Raw genomic sequence first — 19,298 nt, 5'->3', positions numbered from 1 at the left:
CCCACCTCTGCTTCCTTTACAGCGGCAGGATCCCGTATAAGGATATGTACAAATTAGTGCGGGTGATCTCGCCACCTCTGGGCCTGGGAGAGAACTGCCCCTACAGGGTGGCTTGCAAGGTTTGCCTCCGGTCCCCAGCTGTGACCATGACCATGACCGTGACCGGCGGCGGGGTGCAGCCTCCAACCCCCCTCCTCTCCGTTCTGCTCCACCACCACTGCGCCACATGAGGGAACCTTCATGTTGCTTTCCTTTGAGTTTAAAGAGGTCCAAACCCTCCCAGAACCAGCAGCTGTTACACAAGGAAGAAGGGCACGTTTTGGGGGGAAGGCGGATAACAAAAGAGTTAAGGACTTAATAACGGAGGCTGCTTTGACCTCTGTTTTCTTCACATGCACACACTCATTCGTGCACGTATAACACACACATTCTTCTCTCTCTCTTCCTCACTCCACCTTAATCTGTGGATTTAACCAGAAGGACCTCTCCCTCCTCCAGAGAATGCAGAAATCTTTTGAATCCAGCAAGGAGTTCTGGTTTCATTTCCCTGGAGACTCTAGAGAGCCTCCTTTCAGCAAACTAGTAGCATCATCCCATATACGGTGCAGAAAAGTGTGATTCTAGCCATGCCTACCTCTGCCCAGCTCTGGATAGTTTGGCCACAAGCGATTATAAGAGCTATAGGACCAAAGGGAGGTGAGAAATAATTAAAAAATGAGGACAGGAGGGGAGGATAAGTCAAGAAGGCAAAGAGGATAGAGTCGGTGGGAGACTTTACTAGCTCAGAGGGTCTGGGAAGGTCTCAGCAGAGGACGGAGGGCTCGGAGCAGATTTCTTGCCTGAGGGTCCTGCCATGTATTGTTGGAGGCACCGAGGGCTCTGTCGTAACTGCCGAGTCACTGTTTGTTGGTGAGACCAAGGACATTGTTCAGGGGTACACAGGACCTCCCTCTCCAACTAGCACAGTGGCTGCACCCAGCCCCTGTCCAAGACCAAGCCCACTAGATAAGGAAGTCTCTCCTGGTGTTACAGGAGGGAAGCGCGGGCTCCCGGGGGCGTAGCACAGTCTGGCAGCTGGAAGACGACTTAGGCCCAGGAAGATGCCAGGCTGGGCGATGGGAAGGAGCTGGCCTGGGCTGGTGACAAGTGATTCCCATACTCAGGAGGCCGAACAGCTGCCTCTGCAGAGACTCTTTAAACTCCACCCTGGTGAAACCTGCAGCCGCATGTGGGAGAGCCGGGGAGGGCAGCATGGCATGCGAGATGCTCTTCCTCCTCCTGGTTTTGTTTCTTCTGTGCCCAGCATGCCGTCGCCCCCGGGGCATGCCGGGGCACAAAGAGCACTCTTGCCACCAGAGCCAGGTGGAAGCAACGGGCCGACTCTGAGCAGCAGCCGTAGCGCAAGACGCCGTCTCCTGCTGCACTCACACCACAGAGGGGGATACACGATGCTCCGCCTGCGGGTTCAGAGCAGGACAAAGGCCTGACTTCCAGGCCAGCACCCCCGTCCCCAGCCGGGGCCAGAAATCCTAACCCACGGCTGGAACACCGTCTATCTGGTTTATACCACTCTCACACAGCCCTGGGAATTGAAGACAAGCTTGTGTTGTATGGGGGATGAATGGGTGAACAGAGAGGTAGGGTGATGCTCATCCTGAAGGAGACAACTGGTCCCTGTGACAGAGACCAAAGGTTGCTGCCACGTTCCCGGGTCTGTGTTGGGTGTGCTATAAATCCGCACCAGGATGGAGACACGTGTATGACTTGCCTTGATTAACGGGTTTCCTGTTCTTTTCCTGTTTGTCCATTTTGTTTCGTTTTTCTTCTCCTGTTTTCTGTACTCTTTTGTTTGTTTGTTTTGGCTCCCCGGGAATGCCTGTTCTCCTCTCCTCCCTGTCTGCATCCTTTCCCTGCCGCCCTGCCCCCATCCCCACTTACCACCCCGCCATGAGCAGTGGCCGCATCCATTACACTGAGATGTATGAAATGCTGACTCTCATGTCACCACCGCTAGGCCTCGGCAAGAGATGTCCCTCCAAGGTGGCATATAAGGTAGACCACCTCTTCCTTCGTTCTGGGCTAGTGGCCAGCAGGAAATGGGCGCCAGCTGTGGGGAGGTCAGAACGTGGGGAGGAAGCCGGGCTGGGGAGGGAGAGGAGGGAACCAAGGAAAAAAGGAATGATGAGATGAAAAGGTCATGAAGCTTCACAGAAGGATGAAGTCCTGAATCGATACACAGGGTGGTGTGTAAGACTATTCGACGTGGTTTTTTTTTTTAATGTTATTCTGTTCCTACAAGTGTGTGGCTTCTTTTGAGTGGGTTACTAGAAAGGAAGTGTTAAGTAGCATGTTTCCTTCTAGAGAAGGCAGAGTGGTGGGCTGTGTAATAGCATATATGGGCAAGAAGAAAACCTACAGCAAGACAGCTATCAGAGCTTATAAAAAAAAATCTTCAATCAGATAAGCTAAGGAAATAATGCAGAAATTCCTTTAAACATGGCTCAAGAAGAAATTTTTAGGAGAGAGGAAAACTCTTAACAAATTTCTTCCTCCATGACATAGGGAGGAATGATGGCATGGTTCCTTCTAGGTACCAGAAAAGAAAGAGGAACAACAACCTCCATCCCATGATATATGATGAAGGATGCAGCTCCCTTCCCCATTAGCCCAGCTACCCATTTTTCCTGGCAATTCAAAGGAAAGGGTAATGACGGACACAAGTTGCATTCAGCATTAGATCTGCCTTCTTGGCATGACTGAGTTATGGGTGGATTCCCCTCAGCTTGCTTAGGACAGCATTGTGCATTGGGAGTCAACTGCCATTGGGATGCTCAGAGCCTTGGGGCCTGAACTTTTTCTCCACAATGAATAATAGTTACTGTTAATTCCCCATTGCTGTTTAGACTGACCCAGAACTCTGGAGCTCTTTCATTCACCTAGGAATACAACCTAGCAATGTCGCCACTTCTCTAAAAGCCTAAAGAAGTGGGAGAGAGATGGAAGTCAGATACAAACGAGAAACTGGCCTTACACTCTAAGACACCATGTTTGTGGCATCACGTCAAGCAAGATGTTCCAGTGGAGGTTTAGAAGCCCTGTCCTGGGAAGAAACACTTGCCTTCCTGCTAGGCTGGTGGTTCTGTTGGAGGACCTTCTCCTGCTGCTACCTCCACATTAAGCAAGATGTTCCAGTGGAGTTTTAGAAGCCCTGTCTTGGGAAGAAACACTTGCCTTCCTGCTAGGCTGGTGGTTCTGTTGGAGGACCTTCTCCTGCTGCTACCTCCAAGTTTAAAGCTCCAGAGAGCATCTCATTGGAATTGGGGGGGGGGGCCCATTAGGGACCCTTATCCACCCCACTACATGGCTCCTCCTTTGCAGCTTAGGGGCTGGCATCCTTTTTGCTCATGATTCCACATCTAACGGTACCAGGTGGTGGAACGTGGCCCTAAGTTCTTTGAATTTCTGGGGTGAAGCTCAGTGGGAGAAGGGATGTGGGGATTGGAGGAAAAGTTAATTCCAAAAGCAAGATACTCTCTGGAAAGTGGATTTGGCCATTTCAGTTTGATCCCCTTCCTTTGGGTGAGGGGAACAAGGCCTGCCCACTCTGCTCCTGCCTTGGTCACCCTTCTCTTCTCTGCTCTCCCCAGCCCTCTTCCCCTAGACCTTGTTTGCACTCTCCCACTTTTCCATTCTGCTCCACTTCATCTTTTGGATAAGCTGGACTTCTGCATGTTCAACCATGTGCTGGCAAATTTCATCTTTTAAAGACTCAAAAAGGGGGCATCAGGATGCATCTTTCAAGTCAGATAAGCAAAGCAAAATCTCCCCCATGTGAGTTTTGGGGGTATTCATGGGACAAGTGGAATTGTAGAGCAGCCCTGAAACAGGGAATGGAGTCACCTCACAGAGCTGACTCCTTCCCCTGAGCCACTGCTTTTAGGAATCCCTATTAAAGACATTCTTAGGACTGTGGAGGAGTCCTACAGAATGATTAGTCCCTCTTCCCTTGGAATTTGGCATCATTCCCTAGAAATAAACAAAGCAAAACAAAACAGCAGCCAATGAGCCTTAAGTGAGAAGCAGGGAGAGGGCAGGACTGGGACAGGGGACGGGGGAATCCTTGCCCTTCTTTTTTGTCTCTGCACTTGACCTCTGCACTTCTCCTCCCTTCTCACCAAGGTTTCTCTCGATATATTTTTTTCCTCCTGCTGTGTCTTTTCTCTCTTTCACATAGAGGTTAGTCCTGATGAATATGCCAGTGGCTGAGGACATGACTGTCCACTTCACTTCCACGCTTATGGCTCTGATCCGGACAGCGCTGGACATTAAAATCGCCAAAGGTCAGTAAGCTTAGGAAGGAAAAAGATTCTGAAACAACTCACGCAGGGTGGCGCAGGATGGAAATGTTTGACCTTTCATCCATCTGATGATGCAGTGACCTGGAGATCCAATAGTAGGGTCCCTGTTTCACCTCTGAGCTACAATAACTATAGTATTTGCCCTTTCTTCTTGGTGAAATGAATGGTTTGATAATCACTAAGCCTCCTTTTGACTTCAACAGTATGTGATCTTTGGTGTCTGGCACATAGTAGGCATTTTAGAAATATTTGTTGATTGAACAAATGAGTTTTAATTTAGTTCTTTTTTTGTTTTTTTTTCCTTATGTGGTGCCTTTAACAACTTGGAAGGCTTCTGTGGCAGGTGCTATCATGGCAGTATCTTGTTCCTCTTGATTTCTAATTCAGTGGTTTAGGAAAGAAAGCGTTTACTACTTCCAGATGGGCCTCCAGCTTCCTGCTCTTGCCTGACCCAAATCCTTTTTAAAATCAGGTCACTCAGACTCTGGAGTCAGATCGCTGGAAGAACTGATACACGTATAAAGGCAGAGGAGGCTGGCTCGTGGCTCTCTGCATTTCCCCTTCTGATATATTGAGCAGCTGGGAGCCTCTGTGAATGAATGAGGAGGCTGATCTTGGTCCCAGGGCCTCAGCTCTCTGTGACAGGATATCCCTGAGTCACTGAAAACGGGAGCCAAAATGTGTTCTGCTTCTTCAGCAGAAAGACCCAGTATTGCAAGATCCACTGTCACTAAGTGCCAAGATCCCCTCTGAGAATATGAGGTGCCATGCTGACTCAGCTCCGGCCCCACCTCCTCCCTCCGTCCTTGTTATTTCTGTGTCTGTTCTGTTTTCGCTATTAATAAATTTATCTTCCCCTAGGTGGTGCGGACAGGCAGCAGCTAGACTCAGAGCTACAGAAGGAGACCCTGGCCATCTGGCCTCACCTGTCCCAGAAGATGTTAGATCTGCTTGTGCCCATGCCCAAAGGTGTGGGGTCTCCTCCAGGGTATCCTTGTCACTGTGGGCCCAGCACGCCAAGACCACACCTTTGGGGGGAACACAAAATGATCAAGGAGACAGGGGAAGGGTGCTCTTTTATTCTTAGGAAACAAAAAATCCCTCACTTCTCAAGTTCCTTTTGCATTAATTGAAAACAGTTTCTTTTTTTTTAACTGAAGTATAGTTGATTTACAGTGTTGTGTTAATTTCTGCTATATAGCAAAGTGACTCAATTACATACATAAATATATTCTTTTTTATATTCTTTTCCATTATGGTTTATCCCAGGATATTGAATATAGTTCCCTGTGCTATACTAACCTTGTTGTTTATCCATCCTATATGTAACAGTTTGCATCTACTAACCCCAAACTCCCAATCCTTCCCACCCCCTTGGCAACCACAAGTCTGTTCTTTATGTCTGTGAGTCTGTTCTTTATGTCCGTGAGTCTGTTTCCATTTCGTGCCATATAAGTGACATCATATGTTATTTGTCTCTTTCTGACTTACTTCACTTAGTATGATACTCTCTAGTTGCATCCTTGTTGCTGCAAATGGCATTAGTTTGTTCTTTTTTATGGCTGAGTAGTATTCCACTGTATATATGTACCACAGCTTCTTTATCCATTCATCTGTTGGTGAACATTTAGGTTGCTTCCATGTCTTGGCTATTGTGAATAGTGCTGCTATGAACACTGAGGTGTGTGTATCTTTTTGAATTAGGGTTTTGTCTGGATATATGCCCAGGAGTAGGATTGCAAGATCACATGGTAGTTCTAGTTTCAGTTTTCTGAGGAACCTCCACACTGGAAAACAGTTTCTTAAGATAGGTCACTGTGGTTGTGGATGAAACTTCTTGGCTACATAGCTCTGTCCTTCCACATAACACAGTTCAGCAAACCTTCAAGCCGTTGGGGAAAAGGTGGTGTTACTAAGAGATGGAAACCTAGACCATTCTGGGGGTGGGAGGTGCTTACTAATGTGTTGCACATCATTGGTAACATCACCCTCCCTGGATGGCCGTGGAAGCTCCCTGAGGCTAGACATGGGGACCTATTCACTCTGTAGCCTCAGTGCCTGGCACAGATGGAACCCTCAATAAATGTTGGATGGGTGGGTGGCCGAAGGGGCAAACCTGCTTCCTAGGTGTCCTCACTCTCCCCCCACCATCTTCTCCCTGTTCCCCTCCATGCCACACTTGTGTCTTCAGCCTCCGACCTGACTGTGGGCAAAATCTATGCAGCAATGATGATCATGGACTACTATAAACAGAGCAAGGTGAAGAAGCAGAGGCAGCAGCTGGAGGAACAGGTGAAGGTCAAGGACAGCGTGGTGGGTGGGTGAGCCCCTGAAGGGACAGGCGTGTGCATCCCTGGGGCACAGTGCCCTGCAAGTGCTTAGAAGCAGAGGTCAGGCTTTGCAGGGTCCAGGAACCTCCCTAGGATGAAGGGATTAGAAACCCAGTGGGGCAGAGGTTCAGATAGTCAAACAAACAGGGTATCAGTCATATTCCTGTTTTACTCAAATGGTATTTTGCCCCCACAGTCATTTGAGTTCCTTTTTCCTCCTTTCCACTTTTAACACAGAAAAACGCACCCATGTTCCAGCGGATGGAGCCATCATCTCTGCCTCAGGAGATCATTGCTAATGCCAAAGCCCTGCCTTATCTCCAGCAGGACCCCGGTTCAGGCCTGTGAGTATAACCAGAGGGTCCATGACGCGCCTGCTTGCATTATCACGTGTGCCATCGGGCAGACCCAGAAACTCATTGCCTAGAAGTGCCCGAGCTAATACTAATGCTGAGGTGCATGGATGATCCCCTCTCTGAGGGTGAGAAGACAACATGTTGTATCTTAAGATGGTTATTCAGCAGGGGTAATAGAAAAGCAGACTGAGCGTGTTTGGTGCTATGGCCAGCTCGAGAGACAGGGAGTGCTGTGAATGGACAAAGGAAGAAAGGGGCTGTGTTAGTATCATCACTTTAGAGTGAACTCAGAGAGGTTCACTAAGTGGCCCAAAGCCATATGGCTGGTAGGAAGCTGAACTGGAATTTAAGTCAGTTATTTCCAAGCCCAGAGTCTTCCCACTACACTGTGTTATCTGTAATGAACAAAAAGAACCTTAAATCAGGCAAAACAATTTTTTGTTAATTTTCTCTATTGAAAGTGGAAACAAAACCCTAATTAAGGAATGTGCCAATTCTTCCGAGTTGTAAGCCTTAGCCCCAATGTGGTCATTAGCCATAAAGGATCTAATGTAATATACATACTTCATTTTAATGCTTTCTTTCTCTCATCACAAGTGATGTACCCAAAGGGTCCCTCTACCCAACGTAAATGGCTTGTTGTCGTTGGTTATGATTAGTGACTTTTTTCCAGTCTAGCTCTCGTGGAACCAGTAAATCACTAAATATCACAACTTCAGTCATTGTCAGTCAGAGGAGTGAAATCCCAGGCTTAGGAATGAGCTCTCAGTCCGAATACCATTTGGAATCTCTCACGCCATAAATTTCTTTCTGCCTGTGGTGTGTTGGAGACCTGTTTTTGAAAAGCATTGTTTTCAGAGGTCCCAATCCAACACATTTGGAAAAGAAGAAAAACGACCAAGGCCGTCGGTCATTTTTACAAAACATGTGAGGTGTTAAAGTAGCAGGTATGGATTCTCCTGTCTACAAAAAAACAAGTGCATGTTGATCTTCTTTGGTCTGTGCAGGCAGGTGGTCAAGAGGTATGATTACAGTACCAGGACTACCACCTCGGAAGAGTTTACAGTGTTTTTCAAGGGTCTTTGGCTTAGAAATAGAGGACACCCTCCACCATCTAGATCTGTTTTAGCCACAACCATTTGCTGTACAGATTAACTCCCATCACTGGACTATTCCAGCCTCTCTTCCGTATGTTTATTAATCCATTTACTCATTGATTTGACCAATATTTACTGAGAGTCGGTGTGACCCAAAAACTGGCTCAGACGCTGGGGATTCAGTCAAGATGATCACAGTCTCCCTGGACACAGTTCTTAAAAAAGAAATTACAAGAGTGATAAAGGTTAAAATGTGGAAGGGTAGGCTACTGTGACTCCGTGTAAAGGAAACAACTGACGTAGGATTTGAGGAAGCTTCCCTGAGGAAGTAACATTTGAGTGAGACTCAAAAGCAAGCACTTCAAGAGGTGAAATAAAGTATGGTAAGTTTAAGGAACCTAAGAACTGTCATGATGGTTGGAGCACAAGATATCAGGGGACGTGGCAGGTGATGGATTTGGAGGGGCCAGGATGTAGGGATACAGAAGTTTACAGGCTGGATACAGAAGTTTAGTGTCATCCAAGGATAATGGGTGACACGATCATCAGAGTGACATGATCAGGTTTGGGCTTTCCAAAGAAAGATCATTCTTTAATCCAGTGTGGGCTCAGTGGATTGGAGGGAAGCAGTTCGAGAGATAGAACACCGTTAATATGTGGCTGCAATTGTGTATATTATGAGACTGTGGCTTGGACTAACAACAGGATAGAAATGGGGAGAGAGAATCAGACTTGAGAGGCAATTAATACACAGAACGGATAGGATTTGGTGATTGATTTGCTACATGGTGTGAAGGACAGGGAGGAATCCAAGATGACCCTCAGGTTTCTGGTTTGAGCTTCTAGGTGGATGTTGGTCCGTTTCCTGAAACGGAGATGCTGGTGGAGCAGCAGGCTGGTTCTTTGGAACCATCTGTGTTTCTAGAGCCCTGAATTGTTCAAGTAGAGATTGCTTTGCGGGCAGCGTGGTGAACATGACAGGGCTCCTCTCTCATTGAGCTTCCAGCTGGTAGAAAAACAAACAAACATGAAACAGAATTATCAGAAAGAAAAAAACTTGTCATTTTTGATGATTTAATCACAGTTCTGGTGAGTGCTAGGATGGGAAAAAAAATGCATTATGATCTGAGTGCACGTGAGAGAGACCTCTGACGAGTTTATCAGGTAAGGTTTCCTTAAGGAAGTGACTTTTAAGAAGAATTTTGAAGGATGAATTCAAAAAAGAGTTTGCAAGGGACCGGGTGTTTGAGAACCGGGTGTTTGCACTCTGGGAACAGCCTTTATTCAAGTCCTGAGGCAGAAAGAAGCCTGGCACATTCAACCAACTGAGAGAGCCCAGCATGTTGGAATTCAGGGAATAAGGGGAAGTAATGCAAGAGGAGGGTGGCCAGGTAGGAAGTGGGTCATGAAAGAGGCCTCTGGACTCTCTCCTAATAACCATGAGAAGCCAGACAAGGTTTTCAAAGTAAGAGGTTACTCAGGGTTCAAATTCTTCAAGTCTATAAGGTTGTTCAGTGCTTTTAAGTGTCCTCTCTACCTATTGGGGATCCTGGAGTTACTCATTTTCTGTAGGACAAAAGGGGGCCCATTTCCTACAGAGCAGTGCTTATCTTGTTTCCCGTGGTTCTCAGGCCAAGGCACACAGAAGAAGATGATTGCCATTTAAGCAGTCGTTTAAATAGCAGACTGCTCTCTAGCAGTTGTAAAAATTCAGCTAAAGCCCTCACTAGCAGCAAGGGGACAGGTTGGGTGAAAAGTCTGCTTTTCGGATTTTCCCCTATGATCCCAGTCTAATGGATTATTTTTCAGTAACTGGCAATCCTTGCTTAGGTCTCAGATTTTCCACTGGATTCACAGTCATTAGCAGCAGACTCTGTAGTGGCTCTCTCTGGAGCAGGTGGGACGCTGGCAGAGACAGTGTCCCATCTCTCCCTCCTAATTCCACACCCACTGAGGGAGCTGCTGCTCCAGTCACTGACCACGTTCCTCTTCCCGTGATCGGGAAGCTGAGTCTGCATGCTGGCTTTTAGGTCAAAGAGAAACTGTTACTGTACTAGTAGCAATGAGTGGCAGCAGCAGCCAAATTCTCAGGAAAGATTGGCTGCCTCTTTTTTTTCCTACCCAGCCCAGTGGATCCCATTGGCTGAGGGTGTCTTTCAGGTACCAAACCGTGGTTTAATAACAGGCACACTGCAACAGCTCTCCACGCTTTTCATTCAGAGGCCCCTAAAACACTTGGCCAACTCTGCCCCTGTCCTTTTACCTCATCACCATTGAAGCATCCTCCTACATAGCCATCGACCCAGACGTTGTCACCTCTTTCACCTCTTCGGAAATCGTTCCGTTCAGTTCATACGCCAACAGACAGTGTCTGGTACAGAGCAGTCCTTCAGTAAATGTTCATGGCATTGGATTGTTTGGTTTGGCCAGGGATGTTGGCACAATAAAACCATATTCTTACTGAGAGTGGAGGAAATTTTTTAAAAGACCATGACTGCTTAATATTTAAACAAACTGTTCACTGTTTAAACTATGGCATTTTTCTGCCGAATGGAGAAACTGAGCAGAAACAGGTTTACAATCTAGCACTGGTCTTCCATATGGCTGAGTGTGACAAATGATGTCATTTGTCATAGATATGCTAGTCACCAGCAAAATGATGAATGGTTACAAATGCAGGTTGAAAACAGTGGTTCCTCTTTTCCAATGCTTTTTTAAAAAAATTTCTATTCTAGGGCTAGCCACCTGTAAGTTACCAGGCTTGCAAGGCAGCCAAGGCTAAAGTGTATTGCCCTTGCTGGGAAGGAAGTCTTGTCTGGGTGGGAATTGGTAATGACAACTACGTCATGACTGTTTCTCTCTCTCTCATGCACACATTACCTCTGAACTTGGCATTGCTTTGCAGGAGTGGCCGGAGTGGATACCCTTCGATGAGTCCACTCTCCCCGCAGGAAATATTCCAGTTGGCCTGTATGGACCCAGCTGATGATGGACAATTCCAGGAACAGCAATCTCTGGTGAATGAATGAGTTACAATACCTCAAAAATACTTCCTTGGTTTCCCGATCCCTCCCACTCTCATTTTCAAATTTTATTCCATAGCCTTGCTCCATCAGAAAAAAACCTTTCTGGTAGTCCAACCAATTACCCTGAAAGTTTCCCGCCATCTCCCCTTTCATAGCTGAGTTTCTCATGTTCTTTGACAAATGCTCCCGCTTCAGGTTTTACAACCCCAGAGGCTCCTTACCTGCTTCAGGAACTTGTAATGCTTCAGGCCGAGCCCTCTTAATTTACGCCCCTGGGCATCAAATGGAGAAGCAGAAGTCACAAATGAAATCTTGCCTTTGAGAGGGAGCCTTAGGATGAATCATCATAAGAATGGATGGCACCAATGGATGACAGATGGAACTTTAGATTTTGATAATACAAAGCTAAAATGGGACTCCCAGAGATGATGGACTTTGCTATTAGTTCAGGAGCCATGAGATCAAGTTCCCTCTGGAGCTTAGAATTAAAGTCCAGGTGGTTATTGGTCTGGAAAGAAAAAGGGTAAAACCCAACCTTTGCAACAATCTATATAGACAGCTTGTATTAAGTGAGTTCTGTGTCACTTTGATTCTAATTCACCTGTGTTCTTCTCTCCCCTTCATTTTTTTCCCTGACCCCTCCCCACTGTTACTGTGTACCCCAGCGCCTCCCTGAATGCATGTGTGGGTGGAGTGTGGGTGTGGTCTGCTTGTGGAGGGCATGTCTGATGGAATGGGTACCCTTCAGAGGGGAAAAAGCACTTCAGTAACTCCAGCAAATGAGTGATTCCATCTCCTGTGACTGAGGAGACAAGGAATTGTACACAGTTGTATTGGGGAGACAGCCATACTCCCCCCTCCCAGTGTATGAGTGGTGGCCTGAGGGTGTTCTTGGTAAAGTGGGTAAGAATGCTTGGAGCAATTCCCTGCCTTCCTGAGGAGATTAGCACCAAAGCCCAGGGACTAATTAATTGGTACAGATAGTTTAATTCTTAAAAGGGCCTCTCAGGCCCGTGCACCGCGATGAAGAGTGGCCCCCACTTGGCGCAACTAGAGAAAGCCCTCGCACAGAAACAAAGACCCAACACGGCCAAAAAAATTAATTAATTTAAAAAAAAAAATGCTAAAAAAAAAAAAAAAAGGGGCCGCTCATCATTTTATGGCTTGCCTGGTGATGTGTCTGTCTGGTGAGAAAAATCTCAATAATGTGTCCTTTCTTTCACAGGGAGGCTTTATTACATCATCCTTTCTGCAGGTTTCCCAGGGCTGAGCTGTAGTGCCAGGACTTTTTGGATATATGTTCATCTCATTGTCAATACTGGTGTCTGTAATTCAATTCAGGTGTCAGCCCGTGCTATACACTCACCACTGTGTACTCCTGCCCATCCTTTGGGGCCCCCTGCTCAATGTCCTGGGACATGGCCATGATTTGTGTGTGTTGCACGACCTCTGATACCCGTTGACTGCAGTTGTCGTTACCACGTAGACTGCAGTGTTTGTTTGTTGTTATCACATCTGTTTTGAGTCAGACCTGGGTGCTATATAAAGCACATACTGCAAACAAACGCTGTAACTTCTTCAGGTGCACACATCATGTCCTTTGAAGGCAGTCCTCCCATTCATACCAGGAACCACTCAGCTAAATGGTCATTGAGGCCAAGGGGGTGTCTCAGGCCCCCCCTTTCCTTTAATAGTACCCTACTCATACACCCATGTTTTTAGGTGTCATTTCCTAAATGTAAAATGCTTTTTTTCTGGTGTAATCTCCAGATGATGTCCAAGATATTCCTAGGTCTCTTTGTTGGGTGACCCATGTAAACATTTTTAAAGCAGCTCTACTCTTTATACAATGACACTAGCTGTCTATACAGAGCATGTACATTTGCCAAACTAACAAACATTCTTTAACCAGGAAAATTAAATGATTTGGGCACGACCCTAGAGATCTCCAATCCAACTTTCTTAAAAGCTCTGAAGTGCTTTCATAGTCCAATACAGTAGCCACTGCCCACATACGGTAATTGAGCACTTGAAATGTGACTAGTCCAAATTGAGATGTGACTAGTCCAAATTGAGATGTGCCATAGGTGTAAAATATATACCAATGTCAAAGACTTGGTACCAAAAAATGTAAAATATCTCATTAATTTTTTATATTGATTACATGTTGCCATGAGAATATTTGGATATATTGGGTTACATAAAATCTATTATTAAATTTCATATTTCTTTGTACTTTTTAAAATGTAATTACTAGGAAATTTTAAATTACATGAGTGGTTTGCATCATATTTCTATTAGACTGCACTAGTCTAAAGCATTCCTGAATGATGGCTACCAACCCCCATTATCGGATGGTTTCAATCATAAGAAAGCTCTTAAAATCACGTGTCTTAAGGTTTCAGAAGATACACTTGACACCAGAAATTGGTGGCTTTCCTTAAAACAGTGGTTTCTATTTAATTGACAAATGGCTTCTTCAGATTACAAGAATAAACCCCATACTGTCAACTTGCAGAAGGTAAATTTCACAAAGCTATAAAATCTGAAGCATTGCTCAGTGATAACTAAGATGATACTTAACTAGAAAAGGTGATCCTTATCCCTCAATCCTAGTTAGAGCTTTCTGTTTGGGACATCTGGTATACCACATATGTGCACACATAGACACAAACATATATACACATACAACTGAGACCTTAGAGATGCAAGTGCCTCTTCTGAAAGCCGTTCTTCACATGGAGGAGGCAGAATCATCCACTGGAAGTGAGAAGCAATGGGATGGAATCAAGTCCCACAAGCTTGGCTGTGTGTTTATTTCTAGGAGCCAGAGGTTAGTGAATTAAAAAGCGTGCAGCCCTCTAACCATGGCATCTACCTTCCTTCGGACACCCAGGAGCATGCGGGATCTGGGAGGGCATCCTCTATGCCACGCCTGACTGTGGATCCCCAGGTAAAACGCAACCACCACCTACCACATGCAGTGGCATCCTGGGCTGTATTGAGTTGGTGGGTTATGAACAAACAGCTGATATTTTCAGGTGAGCCCTTGACTTGCCCCCACCCCTTCTCTATAAGCACAACCTGGCTCATGGGCCTTCTCTACAGAGCCTGCTCCTCCACACTGTGTTTCCAATGAAACCCGAACCACAACAGCCTAGCCAGCAGAAGGGCAGGCCCCCGGATGGGCTCAACATCCTCAAGACTCAACCAGCCATGCAAGAAATATTTTCCAGGATTTCCCCTGTGTATTTTTCCTTCCTTTTCTCCTTTCCTGGTTCCTCTAGCACATACGCAGTTACTTACACACACAGCTCTGTGTCAGGACTGTCTGTCCTAACCAGTGCAGGCCACGCCTCATTTCTTTGTCTGTTTTCCTGGCTTCTTTTTTCTGTCTGTCTGTCTTACATCAAGTTTTGACAGAGACAAGAAGTTTTTGTGGATCTGTTTTAACATCTGTGGCAAGTCAAAATGCCAGAGTTTAAGGTGGAGCTGGCGTGGGACTGATCGAGAGAGAGCAGTGCATTCTCAGGAGCTATTCATTTACAAGCTCTCCTAAGCTCTAGCGCTATAGGGTGGCGCCTTCTCTGAGGAGGGCAAAAGACAAAAGGCAAAGCCGTGCTTCTTTCATGGTGGAGACTTTTTGACAGTTGCCCTCGCTATTTCAAAGTGGCTCAAGGTTCACGGCAGGTCCTGGCTGAGTCTCCAGGGTAGATGGCTCTATGGGCAGCTTGCACAGGACCCTCAGCTCCTTGCTTTCCTGAGCGTGAAGAGGAGCCCTGCACCAGCCCAGTGACTATGTTAACGTAAAGACACTTTCAGAAACAGCTTCCTCCAGCTAAGGTCTGAGCAAGAGGCATTTATGGGAGGTGACAATTTGCAATCTTCAACAATCTCAGTCCTACATCTTCCTTACTTTTAGACCATTTCAGTAATTAATCCATACCTTGTGTTCTTCTGGGGGCTCATGTTTCCAGGTGGTGACAGAACCTAGCTCCATGAGACGTTCATTTTCCACTATTCGGGAAAAGCGTTCAAATTCCTCTTGGCTGGAGGAATTCTCCATGGAGCGAAGCAGCGAAAACACCTACAAGTCGCGTCGCCGGAGTTACCACTCCTCTCTGAGGCTGTCAGCCCACCGCCTGAACTCTGACTCAGGTGAGGGAGTCTTCACCGTTTGCCTCTTTTCTGACAAGAACTGAAAATCACGGGAACAGAATCCAGATAAAGATAGGCTTGCGGAGAGTGAAGGAAGAATGCTCCTTAACAAAGGGGGTTTCCTGTCTGACTCACATCATGAAACAAAGCAACAAAACCCTCTCTAGTCATCACAAAGGCTGATGAGATTTCTTTCTTCCAGAGCAGGGCTATAGAAATCATTAAAACAGAGTTTTCCCAAGGGCCTTCTACAAAACCACTCCACTGCCTTAGGGATGCATTAGAGACCCCCTGGCAAGGGCGGAGCTTTACCCACTAACTGCGCTTCGACCCAGACAGTGCTACCTGGAATTGTTTTATGCATTTGAGTTTTGTTTTTTAAGGAAAAGGGTCATATTGATAGAAACAGAAAATCACTAGTCTGGTTCAAACTATTTTACTAAGTGAAGAAACAAAGATAAAAAAGCAGTGACATGTCCCATATCATAGGGCCAGTAAGTGGCAGACAGGGGACTAGAAGTGAAATCCTTTGACTTCAGTCCTAGGGCATTACAGTAACTGTGTTTACTTTGTTCACAGCCACTTCTTAATTCCCTTCTGCTAATGCCGTTCTCCCTCTAAAAAGTTACACACCCATGTTTAGGACATAGAGGATTCTTGGGCCACATTGCTGGCAGAGAGTCTACCTTAATTGTATCTAGCATAAATGGAAGCAGAAGAGAGTGATTGCATCCTTGAATTTGCAAGTCTTTCCAGTGGCGGCTTGCACACTTACCTCTTCACAAAAGGGTAATTTTCCAGTCTTTCTCTCCTTCTTCCCTTTCAGATCACCTGTTGGCATGTCTGCAGAAGCCAGGGTCCTTGAAGGGCCTGGTCCCAAGCTGTAAGACTTATCTTTGTGTTCAGCAGCCAGGATGGGCAGAGTTATGATAGTTGCTTTTGTCATCTCTCATAGGCCACAAGTCCGACACCCACCGCTCAGGGGGCAGAGAGCGAGGACGATCGAAAGAGCGAAAGCATCTTCTCTCTCCCGACGTGTCCCGCTGCAACTCCGAGGAGCGAGGGACCCAGGCCGACTGGGAGTCCCCAGAACGTCATCAGTCCCGGTCTCCCAGCGAGGGCAGGTCACAGACCCCCAACAGACCGGTGAGCATGGAGAGGAAGCTGAGCCTCTGCAGAAGACAGGGAGGGGCGGGCTGTTAACATTAGGTGCAATATGTGGGCAACCAGCACCCACACAGACCTCAGCTTCACAGGAAACTACATCCATTGTGCATAGAGGTTAGCTTTTTACTTAACACTTGTGTACTCAGACATGATATGAATTCACAGAAAACCAAAGAGTCCCCCAAGAAAGACAATGGTGTCTAGGGGTCATTCCTTCTTGGTTCTCAGAATCCAGAGTCACAAAGTCACAACAAATAAGTTCATAAATATCTCAGGCAGATTTCAGAGGAAAGGATGGTTTTTCAGCCAGAAAAGTTTTGACCAGTTGCATGACCCTTAGTATTGGTTGGAATGGTGATTCCTCTCTCAGCACAGGATTCAAAAGTCAGATCAATTCAACTTCATCTATCTAGCTTCCAGCCATCCCAAGAGCAAGAGCATCTCTCCTTCCAGCCTGTTGCTGAAACATCAGCCTAGGTCTAAGATATAACTACCAGAGCTGTGTGAAAACATTCTCTGGCCCTGTTTTCCTCCTGACTACCGTCCCTCACTCCCTGCCCTACCTTGCTCCAATCTCAGAGTCCAGATGTGAGACCCATCAGCAGTGAGCAATGGGGAAGAGGAAGGGCTTCCACAGCCAACTTTTAGACGCAGTTGAGAAGTTTACTTCTAGAGCAGTGGTGTCGAGTTTTAGTGCAGAACAGAGTCACCTAGGGCTTGTTATAAGTGCACGTTCCTGGGACCTCAAGGCTTCTGCTTCAGTAGTGAGACCCGCTGTAAAGTAGAACCCAGAAATCTGCACTTGGAAGGACCCCAGAATCTCCCAGGAGATCTTGAGCATGTGGTTCCTAGGTTACACGCACACCTTAAGCCTCAACACCGAGCTGGAGGTCCATTTACCGACCCCTGGGCTCAGAGACCCTTGGGAATAGGTGAGCAGGTCAAGTCAGGCCTGAACCAACAGATGAGTGGGTGTAGAAACCAAGTTAGTCTTAGCACGCCACTGAAAACCCAGATGCAAAAAGAGAAGATGAGGGAAGGTATTTGCCATGCCCTTAGATCCAGTTCCCAAGAACGTTCCCCAGACAGAGCAACTCTAGAGCATTCGTTTACCTTTCATGTAGTTGTCTTTCCCAAAAGCTTCAAGTCTTTCTTTCAATGTGCCACGTGCTGGAGAGAGTGAGCGTCCAGATCTTTGCTACGCAACGTGTTTGTTCCATGGACCGGCAGCACCTGTGAGCTTGTTAGAAATGCAGGATCTCAGGCCCCACCCCAGACTTCCTGAGCTGCGTCTGCAGTTTAACAAGACCCCAGAGATGCATAAGCATATTGAGAGTTGACATACCCTGGTCTCGATGGTACTGGCTCCTCAGTCCCCTGTAATCTCTGCGTCCCTGAGTGGATGTGACTGGTAGCAGAGGGGACCCTGGTGGCTCTCTGTAGGAGGGGTTAGGGACCTTAACCAGGTCCCAAGTAGGAATGATGCCAAACCCAGGCTAACATGCCATGTTTCTCCTGCTGCACAGGGCACAGCGTCCCTCAGTGAAAGCTCCATCCCGTCCGTCTCTGACACCAGCACCCCAAGACGAAGTCGTCGGCAGCTCCCACCTGTCCCTCCAAAGCCTCGGCCCCTCCTTTCCTACAGCTCCCTGCTCAGACACGCTGGGAGCATCTCCCCACCTGCTGATGGGAGCGAGGGTGGCTCCCCACTGACTTCCCAAGCTCTGGAGGGCAATGACGCCAGCCTGCCCGAGTCTTCCAACCCCCGGTACGTACAGCAGGGCCACCCCTCCTCCCCACAGCGCTACATCTCTGAGCCCTACCTGGCCCTGCACGAAGACTCCCACGCCTCGGACTGTGGCGAGGAGGAGACGCTCACCTTTGAAGCAGCTGTGGCTACCAGCCTCGGCCGGTCCAACACCATCGGCTCAGCCCCGCCCCTGCGGCACAGCTGGCAGATGCCCAATGGGCACTATTGGCGGCAGAGGCGCGGGGGGCCTGGACCAGGCGTGATGTGTGGAGCTGTCAGCGACCTTCTGAGTGATACGGAAGAAGACGACAAATGCTAGAGGCCGCTCCCCCCTCCGATGCATGCTCTTCTCTCAACACGGAGATAACCAAGACCCCAATTGGGAAGCCAGTGCGGCCCGGGGGGGGAGGAAGAGGGAGGAAGAAGATAGAAGGACACCGTGCATTATCAGAGAAGAGGAAGGGAAGGACAGAAGGAAAACCGGTCAAACCCACCAAATCGCTGTATTTCCCTTGGCAAGATGGGCACTGCCATAGTTCTGCCTCTTTGCTGGGGAAAGAATATACAAGAACATGGAGGGTTATTCCCAGGGGAGAAGGGACACGAGGATGGCTTTGCTTCCCCTTGCCCCTTCCCACTTTTCTATAGCCGTGGGGATGTCGGGCCGGCCTGTGGCTATGCCCGTTGCCCTGAGAAGCCTGGAAGACATTCTGGCTCTTAACTGGGGAGTCATGGAGACCCTGGGAGAGGACGCTCCTCCCTCACCAGCCCTTCCTCCTCAGCCAGCACCCCTGCCACCAGGCCAACCACGACGGCATCTCATGCGTTATCCTGTGGCTTGCGTCCCCAGAGGAAGCACAGGCTGAGTTCAGGAGCATTGGATGTCAAGGGTAGGAGGCAGAGAGGGAGGAGAAAGGGGAAGGGGTCAGGGTGCTGTGGTGGCAGCAGCGAGAGCTGGTCTGGGTGAGCAAAGCCATAGTCCGGCCGCCCTCACCATAGCGGAGGGGGCAAAGGAGCGGAGAGCTGCTGGTGCTGGTCGCTACAGTCCCGTGTGAG

The 19,298-nt window shown here is 47.6% G+C and overlaps 1 protein-coding gene across 3 annotated transcripts in view; it reads left to right on the top strand.

Annotated features, from left to right (window-relative positions):
- Positions 1 to 18,572, top strand: part of CACNA1E (calcium voltage-gated channel subunit alpha1 E) — a 302,414-nt gene extending 283,842 nt beyond the window's left edge. For 2 of the 3 annotated variants that reach the window (XM_061185651.1, XM_061185650.1), the window contains 9 exons: positions 1,956 to 2,052; positions 4,235 to 4,340; positions 5,220 to 5,327; positions 6,550 to 6,650; positions 6,926 to 7,032; positions 11,047 to 11,158; positions 15,145 to 15,325; positions 16,281 to 16,471; positions 18,019 to 18,572. In XM_061185651.1, coding sequence (XP_061041634.1) covers positions 1,956 to 2,052; positions 4,235 to 4,340; positions 5,220 to 5,327; positions 6,550 to 6,650; positions 6,926 to 7,032; positions 11,047 to 11,158; positions 15,145 to 15,325; positions 16,281 to 16,471; positions 18,019 to 18,561 — 1,546 coding nt within the window. In that variant the 3' untranslated portion in view covers positions 18,562 to 18,572. Of the gene's footprint in view, positions 1 to 1,955; positions 2,053 to 4,234; positions 4,341 to 5,219; positions 5,328 to 6,549; positions 6,651 to 6,925; positions 7,033 to 11,046; positions 11,159 to 13,991; positions 14,121 to 15,144; positions 15,326 to 16,280; positions 16,472 to 18,018 lie in introns of all 3 variants that reach the window. The other variant, XM_061185648.1, reaches the window with a different exon arrangement.
- Positions 18,573 to 19,298: the final 726 nt, after the last annotated feature.

This window comes from Eubalaena glacialis, chromosome 3 (genome assembly GCF_028564815.1).
Source record: "Eubalaena glacialis isolate mEubGla1 chromosome 3, mEubGla1.1.hap2.+ XY, whole genome shotgun sequence".
NCBI classification, from domain to species: domain Eukaryota; kingdom Metazoa; phylum Chordata; class Mammalia; order Artiodactyla; family Balaenidae; genus Eubalaena; species Eubalaena glacialis.
This window is presented reverse-complemented; position numbering and strand designations above follow the sequence as displayed.